Genomic DNA, 13608 nt, shown 5'->3' on the forward strand with positions numbered 1-13608 from the left:
CTTGCATTTTTCCATTTTGAATTACTGTTCATGTTCTGCCCATGCTTTTTTCTGTCTGTTTGTACTCTACATCTACCACAGTGCCTGTTTTCCATCTGTTCTCCCTCAGTGTTTTGTACCCTGTCTTCTACTGGATGGAATGTTGGACATGTTTGAATTGGTGTGATTACCACCTTCTAGTGGTTACAGTGCACAGAAGATCTAAATCCTAATACTGGCACATAAGAAAGCATGTTACACTACTAGAAATCTGTGAAAGTCCACATTCATGCAATAAATGCAATTGATAACACTTGATAACCACTTGAAAATTTTTGCCCATTAGAGCAAAATCAGAAAATGTTGGGCTTTTTGCTAATTCTGTTTTGATACAGAAATTTCTGTTTGCTCAGTAGAATAGGAAATAGTGTGGTTAAAAGATTATGCATGGTATAAGCTTAGTATAACAGGTCTACTTTTGTGAAAATTATTTATTTCTTTGGCACACGAGGGCATAGATTGCTGGTCCCACATTTCCTGTTTTTGTAGGCCACTGTTTGGCTAATGGGGTATTCCACTGCAGCTTTCCTATACCTGGACACTTTGGGATGAGATTGTGTGGTTCAGTGCTCTGCACGGCTCTTATCCCTGATGCTGGAGACACAATTAACTTTGTTTAAACACAAATGTGCATACTAAACATGTGGGCCAGCCATTTGAGTCCTCTTCTCTCATAACACTAGAGGAGGTAGAGGTTAATAACTTGAGTGCTGTTTCTCAAGACTGACTTCAGCAACAAAAACACTATTCACACATACTAAAGGCCATCCAAAAGTCTTGAACAATTGCCCATTAAAAACCTTCAGACTCCTCAAAGAAAACATCTTACTTCAAGATAATCCTGTGTGTGTTGAATTTTGTATTTCTTCTGGTTTAAAACATTCTTTTATTTTTTGTAAAGATTTGAATCCGAGATCATGACTTTAGGTGGAGAATAAGTAGTATTCGAGTTAGTCTCTAGCACTAAAAGAAATGAGGAAAATATTTGACAAGGAAAGCTGTGTGAAACTCTGAGTTTTTGGTACACAGGTCTATGTGCAAATATTTTCTTTATGCTGATTAAAATGAGTTTTTGACTTTCAGGCTTGTGTGAACCAAATACTTGGTTCTTGGTTGCATGGGGTTCTATGTATCTGCACAGGACTTAAGTCTTTATTGCAGGTGGTGTCCTGCTCATTGTACAGTGCCGCCCAGTCTTTCCTTTCTTTTACAGTTAAAAATAAGCTGAATCTTGTGGATTTTTTTTCTTCCATTAGTATAGGATCTTATATTAACTCAAAGAACTCCTAATTTGAAAAGTGAACTGTTGGGATAGTATATGCATGAAAATAGTCTAATTAAAATAGAGAGTTTTTGTAATATAATTAGCCATTATTTCATCTGCAAGCTTTAATGTATTAGATCCAAAAGTCTCAATGATCTAGACATCCGATGCTGAACGTAGCACTGTAGCACCATCTTGTGTGAGCTGGAAATTTGATGTTTTAAGAAATGCAGTCCTGTTTCAAAGGTTTTCATGTATTCAGAAATCTTCATTTTTCCACTATAAAATGAACAGTGTTAACTTTGACAGTAAACTTTAGAATACTTTATTACAATTGAGTTTGTGAAATATAAAACATATATTCTCCACTGTAGTATATCAGTGTTTTATGTCTATATCATATTGATCAAACTAATATATAGTGCAGTAGATATTCAAACCATATTCTGTCCAATGGAAATTAAGAGGAAAAACAAGTTTAAGATGTTTCCTCACAGTTTACATCATCACATATAGCACTTCTTAAAATGCACAGAATTTAGTACTTTTTGAAGTCCTAGATCTGCCCAAAATTAAATGCCCTGCCCCTCATCGAAGGGAGAGGAACCACTAAGTCCAAGTTCCAGACAGGGGACATCAAAGGAGAAAACAGGAAGGGTGTGAGGTCAAAGGTTAAAAATAGCAGATGAGGGCACGGAGCAGAAACCTCCCGAAAGTGCCCTGTGTTCCTCAAAGGCATTTAGGGAGTCAATGGATACTGCCCAGATGAACTCTGCCTGCAGGCATGATTGGATAAGGGACCAGAAATAGGTCCCACAGTCACAAAGCTCTCCCTGACCCTTGTCCAACTTCCTCCTCCTGATATGATGGATGACCATCTTGGCCAGCGCCAGAAGTAGGTTGATGAGGTGGTCCCAATATTTTGTGGGGCCAAAGATGTGGTATGCATAAGTCAGGACTTTGGGAGAAATGCAGCCAGAACCTCAGTAAGGTTCTGGAGGAGCCAGATGAGGCACTGCAACCTGATGCATTCTACATAGATGTGCTCCAGGGTCTCCCTCTCATCACAAAAGGGACAGCTGTTGGGAGAGTTCATAAACCAGACCAGGTACACACTTGTGCTCATGGCTCCAAGGAAGAGCTGCCATCTAATTTCCCTGGTGGGCCATGGAACCAGAGTGGAGTACAAGCTGGCCCACTGGGGTTCTTTGCCTTTATTAGGTGGCAACAGGTACCATCACTTGTATCAGGGCTGGACATAAGGGTGAGGAAGTGGATGGTATGAGGCACCAGCAGATACAGACATTCTCTGGGTGCAGTTTGGAGTTGGACCAGCTGGATAGCATGCAGCCAGCTCAGGTGGTATGTCAGGGACAGCCAGGAAGGGTTGTGGGGCAGAGGCCCAGTGAAGAGTTCTAAAGGGCCAGAGGTAAGGGATGGTTTTGTCAGTAAGAGTTGAGGTAGTGGTGCATACATACTGCGTCCTCTCTACCTTCCAGAGTTCCTCTTCCCCTACATAGACTCCAGCCCATCTTGCACAGCATAGCTCTCACATTTTAGCTTCCTTGCACTCCTCCTCCTGCTTCTCTCCCCTGACAGCCCTGCTCAGCCTTTGTGTCCCTTAAAGGCCCAGTTTACATCCCCTGCTGCTCAGCCTGTCTGCCTTTGCTCTGTGTGAGTAGGTCTGGTGAGGCAGGCTGGGAGCAAAACCAGAAGTAGCTGACAGAATTTAACAGTTCTAGCTGATGGCAGTGTTGATCAGCTAGGTTATGATGGGTATGGAGAATAAGGCTGTGTTTAATTAGTCAGCTTCATAGAATCATAGAATATCAGGGTTGGAAGGGACCTCAGGAGGTCATCTAGTCCAACCCTCTGCTCAAAAGCAGGACCCATACCCAATTAAATCATCCCAGCCAGGGCTTTGTCAAGCCTGACCTTAAAAACTTCTAAGGAAGGAGATTCCACCACCTCCCTAGGCAACGCATTCCAGTGTTTCACCACCCTCCTAGTGAAAAAGTTTTTCCTAATATCCAACCTAAACCTCCCCCACTGCAACTTGAGACCATTACTCCTTGTCCTGTCCTCTTCCACCACTGAGAATAGTCTAGAACCATCCTCTCTGGAACTACCTCTCAGTTAGTTGAAAGCAGCTATCAAATCCCCCCTCATTCTTCTCTTCTTCAGACTAAACAATCCCAGTTCCCTCAGCCTCTCCTCATAACTCATGTGTTCCAGACCCCTAATCTGCCAGCACGGGGCGTTGGCTCCTGGGAATGACTGCCCCACATTCTGCTCTTTTCACCACTGCGGTTCCCGGGAAAGCCTGCAGTTCGGCAGATACCAATTTATATCTGTGAATATCCACACCCGCGGACATAAATTTCTATCGGCACAGCGTTTCAGAGGTCACTGCAACTTCAGCCAGGAAAGAGGCAATTTCTGGTATTCCCTTATGCCACACTTACTAAGAAATCAGTATTGCTCCCACTGAAGTCAGTGGCAAGACTCCCATCAACTTCAGTGAAAGTAGGATGTGGCCATGAACTTCCTCCCTAGGAATTATCAATTATCATGTCTTTCCAACCCTGTTGTCATTGGTTGGTCAATGTTTATTTAATCTTTCCTCTTCAGTCAGTCCACCCATCCAACCTCCTAATAATTTTTCTTGCTCTTCTCTGAACTCCCTGAGATAAACTTTATTGAACTGAGCCATTTGAGTATTGATTTAGGTGTGTTCACACAGAGGGTTTGCACTTGTTTCATTAATTCAATTTAAAAACTGATTTTAGTTAAACCAGTGCAACTATTTTGTGTAAAGCTGTCCAGAGTCAGAGCTCAGGGAGTTAAGAGCAACAAAAATCATGAGGAGGTTGGAAGGATTAATTTATGAGGAAAGATTAAAAGTACTAGCACCATCGAGCCTGCCCTGGCAGCAGCAGATAAACCTATGCAAGAGGCTCAGCTGGAGCCTGAAACACAACCTAGTGCACCAGCAGAGAGCGGTTCACAGTCCATGGAAACAGCCCCATCACCTGCATCGCTTCCAGAGGGACCAAGCACAAGTCCACAATCCAGTGAGGAACTGATGTCTCCAGCATCAAGGGAACAGTTCCAGGCCAAACAGGAAGCAGATGAAAGCCTCCAAGGAGCTTGGATGGTGGCATGGAGCAACTCACCGCCTCTCAGCTCTTCTAATCGATCCTGGTTTGTTGTAGAAAGAGGACGTTTATACAAGGAAACTCTTTCTAGTGGGCACCAGGAGGACTAGCATCCTCAAAGACAGTTGATTGTTCCAACTAAGTACTGGGTAAAGCTCTTGAGCTTAGCCCACGATCATCCTAGTGATCATGCTGGGGTGAAAAGGACCAAAGACCATTTGGGGAGGTTATTCCACTGGGAGGGAATGGGCAAGGACGTTTCTACTTATGTCCAGTCTTGTGAGGTATGCCAAAGAGTGAGAAAACCCCATACCAGGTCAAAGCCCCTCTCCAGCCACTCCCCATAACTGAGATTCCATTTCAGCAAGTAGTTGTGGATATTCTGGGTCCTTTCCCGAAAAAGATACCCAGAGGAAAGCAGTACATACTGACTGTCATGGATTTTGCCACCCAATGGCCAGAAGCAGTAGCTCTAAGGAACACCAGGGCTAAAAGTGTGTGCCAGGCACTAACAGACATTTTTGCCAGTTAGGCTGGCCCTCTGATATCCTTACGGATTCAGGAACTAATTTCCTGGCAGGGACCATGAAAAGCCTGTGGGAAACTCATAGGGTGAACCACTTGGTTGCCACACCTTACCATCATCAAACAAATGGCATGGTGGAGAAGTTTAATGGAATTTTGGGGGCAATGATACGTAAATACATGAATGAGCACTCCAACAATTGGGAACTAGTGTTGCAGCAGTTGCTTGTGGCCTACATGGCTGTACCGTGTCCCAGTTTAGGGTTTTCACCATTTCAACTTGTTTATGGCTGCAAGGTTAAGGGGCCATTACAGTTGGTGAAACAGCAATGGGAGGGTTTTACGCCTTCTCCAGGAAGTAACATTCTGGACTTTGTCTACAACCTACAAAACACCCTCTGAACCTCTTTAGCTTTTGCTAGAGAAAACCTAAAAGATTCTCAGGAAGAGCAAAAAGCCTGGTATGATAAACATGACAGAGAGCGTTCCTTCAAAGTAGGGGACCAGGTCATGGTCTCGAAGGCGCTCCAGGACCATAAGATGGAAGCGTCGTGGGAAGGGCCATTCACGGTCCAAGAGCACCTGGGAGCTGTTAACTATCTCATAGCATCCCCCACCTCAAACTTAAAGCCTAAGGTGTACCATGTTAATTCTCTAAAGCCCTTTTATTCCAGAGAATTAAAGGTTTGTCAGTTTACAGCTCAGGGAGGAGATGACGCTGAGTGGCCTGAAGGTGTCTGCTATGAAGAAAAAAGTGACTGTGGCGTGGAAGAGGTGAACCTTCCAATGACCCTCGGACATATGCAGCAACAGCAGATCAAGGAGCTGTGCGCCAATGTTCTCAGCCAAACAGGCATACCACTCCATTGACACAGGTTATGCTCGCCCAATTAGAGCTCAACCTTACGGGGTGTCTCCTTAAGCTAAAACTGCTATAGAACGGGAGATCCAGGACATGCTACAGATGAGTGTAATCTGCCCCTCTAACAGTGCATGGTCATCTCCAGTGGTTCTAGTTCCCAAACCAGATGGGGAAATACACTTTTGCATGGACTACCGTAAGCTAAATGCTGTGACTTGCCAGACAACTATCCAATGCCTCACACAGATAAGCTATTGGAGAAACTGGGATGTGCCCAGTTCATCTCTACCTTAGATTTAATCAAGGGGTACTGGCAAGTACCACTAGATGAATCTGCCAAGGAAAGATCAGCCTTCATCACCCATGTAGGGCTGTATGAATTTAATGTGCTCCTTTTCGGGCGGCAAAATGCACCCGCCACCTTCCAGAAACTTGCATATAGTGTCCTAGCGGTATTGGGAGAATCTGCAGTTGCCTATTTTGACAGTGTGGCCATATTTTCTGACTCATGGGCAGAACACCTGGAGCATCTCCAGAAGGTCTTTGAGGCATACGAGAGGCAGGACTAACTGTTAAGGCTAAAAAGTGTCAGAAGGCCTTTAACCAGCTTAAAGTGACACTCATGTCTGACCCTGTGCTCAGGGCCCCAGACTTTGAAAAACCTTTCTTAGTAACCACAGATGCATCCGAGCATGGTGTGGGAGCAGTTTTAATGCAGGAAGGACCGGATCAAGAATTCCATCCTTCGTGTTTCTCAGCAAAAAACTGTCTGAGTGGGAAAGCCACTGGTCAGTCAGCGAAAAGGAATGTTACGCCATTGTATACACTCTGGAAAAGCTACACCCACACGTTTGGGGATGGCGTTTCCATCTGCAAACCGACCATGCTGCGCTGAAGTGGCTTCATACCATCAAGGACAATAACAAAAAACTTCTTCAGTGGAGTTTAGCTCTCCAAGATTTTGATTTTGAAATACAACACGTTTCAGGAGCTTCTAACAAGATGGCTGATGCTCTCTCCCATGAAAGTTTCCCAGAATCAACTGGTTAAAATCGTCCTTGAAATGTGGAAATTATTGTTAGTTTTTATATAATCAGTAGTATATCTAGAGGTGCATGTGTCTTATTAACTCTGTTTTCTCCTAGAGCTCCAGGAAGAAATCACAGCCAGTGTGGTACAGGCTGTTCAGAACCGTCTGTGATTTGAGGGGCGTGTCAAAACCGTACAGCTAAGGGTAGCCTAGAAATCCTCCCTACCTGTAAGGGGTTAAGAAGCTCAAATAACCTTGTTGGCACCTGACCAAAAGGACCAATGGGGAAAGAAGATACTTTCAAATCTATGTGGGGGAGGGAGGCTTTTTTTGTGCTTTTTGTTTGTGTGTTCCCTGGGGAAGCAGAGAAGCATCAGGTCAGAAAACTCCTCCTAAAATCATCCTAAAATGAGTCTCAGTATTGCAAAAAGAGTAAGTAAATAAGGCAAGGCACATTAGATTATCTTTTGTTTTTAGCTCGTGAATTTTCCCTGTGCTAAGAGGTAGGTTTATCCCTGTTTTTTTGTAACTTTAAAGTTTTGCCTAGAGGGGAGCCCTCTGTGTTTTGAATCTGATTAGCCTGTAAAGTTACCTTCCATCCTGATTTTACAGAGGAGCTGCTTTTACTTTTTTTCTCTTTATAATAAAGTTCTGTTTTTAAGAATCTGGTTTACCTATTTGGTTGGTAGATTATTCTCCAGCCTCCTCAGGAAAGGGGATAAAGAGGATTGGGGGGATATTTAGGGAAACAGGAACTCCAAGTGGTTCTTTTCCTAAATCTTTGTCTAACTCACTTGGTGGTGGCAGCAGTACCCATCCAAGGACAAGGAAGGATTTGTGCCTTGGGGAAGTTTTTAACCTAAGCTGGTAGAAATAATCTTAGGGGGTCTTTCATGCGGGTCCCCACACTGTACCCTAGAGTTCGGAGTGGGAAGGGAACCCTAACAGTACTAAAATATTTATACATTGGCTAAACAATGACAGCAGTGCTGGAGAGATATGATAATTATCCACAAGTATTTAGATGATGTAAACAGCAAGTAGGGAGAAAACCTATGGGCTAATCCTGCTTCTACTGAAGTCAATAGGAGTCTTGCCATTGACTACAGTGGGAACAGGGTTATACAAATGATATTAAGGGGCCCAGTGGAGGCCACGTAGGTGTTAACCATTCCCTTTGAGGTGTCTCCTTTTACTCAATAGCATCACCTGTCTCCATTAACAAACTCTGAATGTGCTATTCAGTGCCCAATGACACGTTTAACTATAAACTGTAAAGACCGAGCAGGGAAATGGGAGGAAATTATTAAATATATAGCAAATGAGACATGACACAGTGTTTGGAGAAAGAGCTCAGAGCATGAGTTCTACATTTATAAGAGTAGATCATATAAGCAATGCTAATGTGTTGTTGTTACATTTAATAGACAAAATTATACATTTAAATTTGAACTGCCTTTCCAAAGAAGTTATAACTGTTTTAATTCTTCAAAATGTAATTTGTTAGGTGACACTTGCATTTCTATTTTTCCTCTGAGTTATTTTACCCTTTTTATTCCTTCAATGTTTTAAACCACCATAACATTCAGGAATGTGAAACCTCTAAAGTAGAAAAAATACTTAAGAATATCATTTTATTGGGGTTTGAGTCATTTCAGTACCAGAATGTTGACTGAAAAAATTGGTGAGTTTCTCTCAGAATTGTAAATGTGCTTTTGTTGATTGCTTTGTCATGTAGTACGTGTTTGCACTGGTAATCTGGCATTTTAAAGCTATAAATGTTCTTTAAGTGACGTGTGCTAAAATGTATTGTGGTAGCTGATTGATTAAAGCTGTCTTACTTTCCATCAAAAATCCAATTTTAACTTCCTTGGCATCCTCTCAAGTCACCAGTAAAAATCAGACCATAAAAGGCCAGAATGTGATACCCTACTCACATTGAGTAGTACGATACTCGGTGTGAAAACCATTCATATCATTTGGACTATTTACAGAGTAAGGTACTACCAAATGTGTGTAAGGGTATCACAGTCAGGCTCAAGCAAATTGGCTCAAACGTCTCATGGCCTTTATCCTTCCTTACAAAGTTAGAAATAGTATTTAGCAGATATTTTAAAATATTCTGGGGACTTCCAAAGGGAGAGTTAGAAATAGTAAACCATGTATAAGGAGCAGTTCCATGTTGATTGTAGCCACCATTCTTAACCATGACATTTTCAGTGGGTTCGGTTTTGCCAATATTTTATTAATTTATTAATTTTGATATCACTTCTTACAATTTATCAAAGTTGATTAGAATATTTATTCCTCAGAGTTGCACAAAATGAGGCATCCATTTCAATTTATGAGATCTTACATGATTTTACTTTTTCTGTGTAATATTAGTGGCCAGAAGGGCTGTCAAATGATTAAAAAAATTAATTGTGATTAATCGCACTGTTAAACAATAATAGAATACAATATAATTTAAATATTTTTGGATGTTTTCCACATTTTCAAATATATTGATTTCAATTACAACACAGAATACGAAGTGTACAGTGCTCATTTTATATTTATTTTTATTACAAATATTTTCACGGTAAAAAACACAATAAATAGTATTTTTCAATTCACCTAATACAAGTACTGTAGTGCAATCTCTTTATCATGAAAGTTGAACTTACTAATGTAGAATTATGTACAAAGAATCCTGCATTCACAATAAAACAATATAAAACTTTTGAGCCTAGAAGCCCACTCAGTCCTACTTCTTATTCAGCCAATCGTTTAAACAAACAAGTTTGTTTACATTTGCAGGAGATAAGGCTGCCTGCTTCTTGTTTAGAGTGTCATCTGAAAGTGAGAACAGGCATTCGCATGGCACTGTTGTAGCCAGCGTCTCAAGATATTTACATGCCAGATATGCTAAAGATTCATGTGTCCCTTCATGCTTCAGCCACCATTGCAGAGGACATGCATCCATGCTGATGATGGGTTCTGCTTGATAACAACCCAAAGCAGTGCGGACCAATGCATGTTCATTTTCATCATCTGAGTTAGATACCACGAGCAGAAGGTTGATTTTTTTTTTTTTTTTTTTTTGGTGATTTGGGTTCTGTAGTTTCTGCATCTGACTCTTTTAAGACTTCTGAAAGCAAGCTCCACGCCTCTTCCCTCTCAGATTTTGGAAGGCACTTCAGATTCTTAAACCTTGGGTCGAGTGCTGTAGCTATCTTTAGAAAACTCACATTGGTACCACCTTTGCATTTTGTCAAATGTGTTCTTAAAATGAACATGTGCTGAGTCATCATCTGAGACTACTATAACTCGACATATATGGCAGAATGTTGGTAAAACAGAGCTGGAGATGTACAATTCTCCCGCAAAGAGTTCAGTCACAAATTTAATTAGTGCATTATTTTTTAATGACCATCATCAGCATGGAAGCATGTCCTCTGGAATGGTGGCCGAAGCATAAAGGGGCATATGAATGTTTAGCATATCTTGCAAATACCTTGCAATGCCAGCTACAAAAGTCCCAGGCAAACTCCCTTTCTCACTTTCTGGTGACATTGTAAATAAGAAGTGGGCAGCATTATCTCCTGTAAATGTACACAAACTTGTTTGTCTTAATGAGTGGCTGAACAGGAAGTAGGACTGAGTGGACTTGTAGGCTCTAAAGTTTTGCATTGTTTTGTTTTTGAGTGCAGTTATGTGACAAAAAAAAATCTACATTTATAAGTTGCACTTTCACAATAAAGAGATGGTACTACAGTACTTGGATGAGGTGAATTGAAAAATGCTATTTCTTTTGTTTATCATTTTTACAGTGCAAATATTTGTAACAAAAATAATATAAAGTGAGCACTGTACACTTTGTATTCTGTGTTGTAATTGAAATCGATATATTTGAAAATGTAGAAAACCATCCAAAAACATGTAATAAATTTCAATTGGTATTCTATTGTTTAACAGTGTGATTAAAACTGCGATTAATCATGATTAATTTTTTTGAGTTAATCACGTGAGTTAACTGCAATTAACCAACAGCCCTAGTGGCCACAATTTCCGATTTTATGTAATTTACTTTCAAACTGGACTCTTTCAAACCTTCAGTTTCTTTTTATTTTGTCAAAGACTTTCAGGTAAGATAATATTCATGTAATATGGTCTGCATACAAAACAGTTTTTGGTGTTACTATTTTGTTTTAATTCCTTTAATTGCTGAATTATTCCTTATTTTAGATACATATTATTCCATTGCAAGGCTCACCTAGGTAGAGGGAATAACTCTTATGTACATCTTCTTACACATACTGATGTCTTATTTTATAGATAGATTTGATTGTATAATAATGACCCAATATCGTGGGAAAAAGACCCATATATTATTTGGGAGATGGGGTGCTATTTGGATATGATTGAACTCAGAGCTTAAAAAAATATACCTGACACTTATGGTTATTCCATAATAGCTCTTAAGATTTTGCACACTGTGTTCAGCTATGTCTTAGGGTATGTCTTCACTACCCGCTGGATCGGCGGGCAGCACCAAGGTGTACTGGTTAGATAAATATTTTTTTTTACAAGTCTAATATCAATATATTTAGTTATAGGACAAATAATTCTATACAGATTCTTATATAGCCCTAATCATTGTAGTATCCAAGCACTTTCCAGTAGTACATTAAAAGAATTGACTAATATCTGTTGCATGTGATTCGTTTTTTCTCTCATCCTCTTCTTAGAGAGAGGACTGTGTGTGCACCGTAGTGTTTTGTTTGGTAGGTTTTCTTAAAAATTGTGTGTTTTTATATTAGAGAAGAGGCAAGGTTGAAGTGCATCTTGTATTTGAAGCCGAATGGGGTGGGGGTTGGTCCTTAGTTCCCTGAAAAATCTCTGTCTTCTGCACAGATAAGGTTTAGAGTGTAATTTAGAATGCACTAGAATGTAAGTTAGCAAAAAAGATCGGCGGGCAGCGATCGATTTATCGCATCTAGTCTAGACGCGATAAATCGACACCCGAGCGCTCTCCCATCAAGTCCTGTACTCCAGCACCACAAGAGGCTCAGGCAGTGTCGATGGGGAAGCAGCAGCAGTCGACTCACCGCGGTGAAGACACCACGGTAAGCTGATCTAAGTACGTCGACTTCAGCCCCTGAAGAGGAAGACCAGCAATTTGTGTATTGAGCTCTTAGAGCTCTTACACCAGTCTGAGAATGTATTGAAAATGAGCTTCATCACATCTGCAGTTAGAGAGAAAGAGAGTATGTGTGTGTAAAACTATAATACACTGAATTTGTTACCCTCATTCGTGGTTCTTTCCATCTTTTAGGGATACTGAATTTGAGAATATACTGTACATGAAATTCAACATGTTAATAAAATCTTTTTAAAATAAAATAAAACTTCAATTGATCTTTCTTTTTAGGGAATTCTGAGACTAAACCTATGGAAGTGACAGCACTTTATTCGTTTGAAGGACAGCAACCAGGTGACTTGAATTTCAAAGCTGGAGATAAAATAATTGTCAAAACCAAAACAAATTCACAGTTTGACTGGTGGGAAGGAAGCATCCGAGGACAAACTGGCATCTTTCCAGCCAATTATGTTACCACTAACTGTAACTAAAATGCACTCAATGGCCTTAATGGTTTTGGTTTTTTTCCTAAACTTCTTTTCTGAAATATCCACTGGATGATGTACAATCAATTTACAATTTTTATTTTTAACAAATTGTCCTATAAAAAATGTTTTTATTCTGCTTCCAATTACAACAAACTTTTTTTGGAGTTGATTTTTGTATGGAAAAAATTATAAATATAAAGATATATTAGAAGAATATTTTGATTTTTAATAACTTATTGTGTCTCTAATGTTCTCTTTCCTTAATCCATAATAAATATTCTCTAATTAAACTCTGTTCAAGCTACCTTTCAGCTGTAGTTTTCCTTGTCTCTCAGAAAATGTGTGGGCATTTATTTCAGGGGAGATTGTGGAAAAAGGTATATATGACAGAAGAAATTTCCTTTTTTTTAAGTATCATTTTGGATGTTATTTTTTAAGAATGATCTTAGTTACATATCTCTAATACATTCATCCCAAGGTGTACTGGTTAGATAAATATTTTTTTAAAAGTCTAATATCAGTATATTTAGTTATAGGACAAATAATTCTATACAGATTCTTATATAGCCCTAATCATTGTAGTATCCAAGCAGTTTCCCATAGTACATTAAAAGAATTGACTAATATCTGTTTGTGATTCATTCTTTCTCTCATCCTCTTCCTAGAGGGAGAACTGTGTGTGCACTGTAGTGTTTTGTTTGGTAGGTTTTTTTTAAAATTGTGTGTTTTTATATTAGAGAAGAGGCAAGGTTGAAGAAGTGCATCTTGTATTTGAAGCAGAATGGGGTGGGGGTTCTGATGGTCCTCAGTTCCCTGAAAAATCTGTCTTCTGCACAGATAAGCTTTAGAATGCATTAGAATGTAAGTTAGCAAAAAAGTTCGTTGTACAGTTATCCTCGTGTCAAGGTTCCTTCCCCACTCTGAACTGTAGGGTACAGATGTGGGGACCTGCATGAAAACCTCCTAAGCTTACTTTTACCAGCTTAGGTTAAAACTTCCCCAAGGTACAAACTATTTTACCCTTTGCCCTTGGACTTCCACTGCCACCACAAAACATTTTTCTGGGGTTTATTTTTATTAGGAAAGCGTCATTTGGAAACATCTTTCCCCCCAAAATCCT

At 40.0% G+C, this 13608-nt stretch overlaps 1 protein-coding gene across 1 annotated transcript in view; it reads left to right on the top strand.

Moving 5' to 3' along the window:
* The window catches only part of SH3YL1 (SH3 and SYLF domain containing 1), a 74502-nt gene extending 62011 nt beyond the window's left edge, over positions 1–12491 (top strand). Inside the window, exon 10 of the mRNA XM_077811471.1 lies at positions 12292–12491. Coding sequence (XP_077667597.1) covers positions 12292–12491 — 200 coding nt within the window. The remainder of the gene's footprint in view (positions 1–12291) is intronic.
* Positions 12492–13608: the final 1117 nt, after the last annotated feature.

The sequence above is a fragment of the Eretmochelys imbricata genome, chromosome 3 (assembly GCF_965152235.1).
Source record: "Eretmochelys imbricata isolate rEreImb1 chromosome 3, rEreImb1.hap1, whole genome shotgun sequence".
Classification (NCBI taxonomy): domain Eukaryota; kingdom Metazoa; phylum Chordata; order Testudines; family Cheloniidae; genus Eretmochelys; species Eretmochelys imbricata.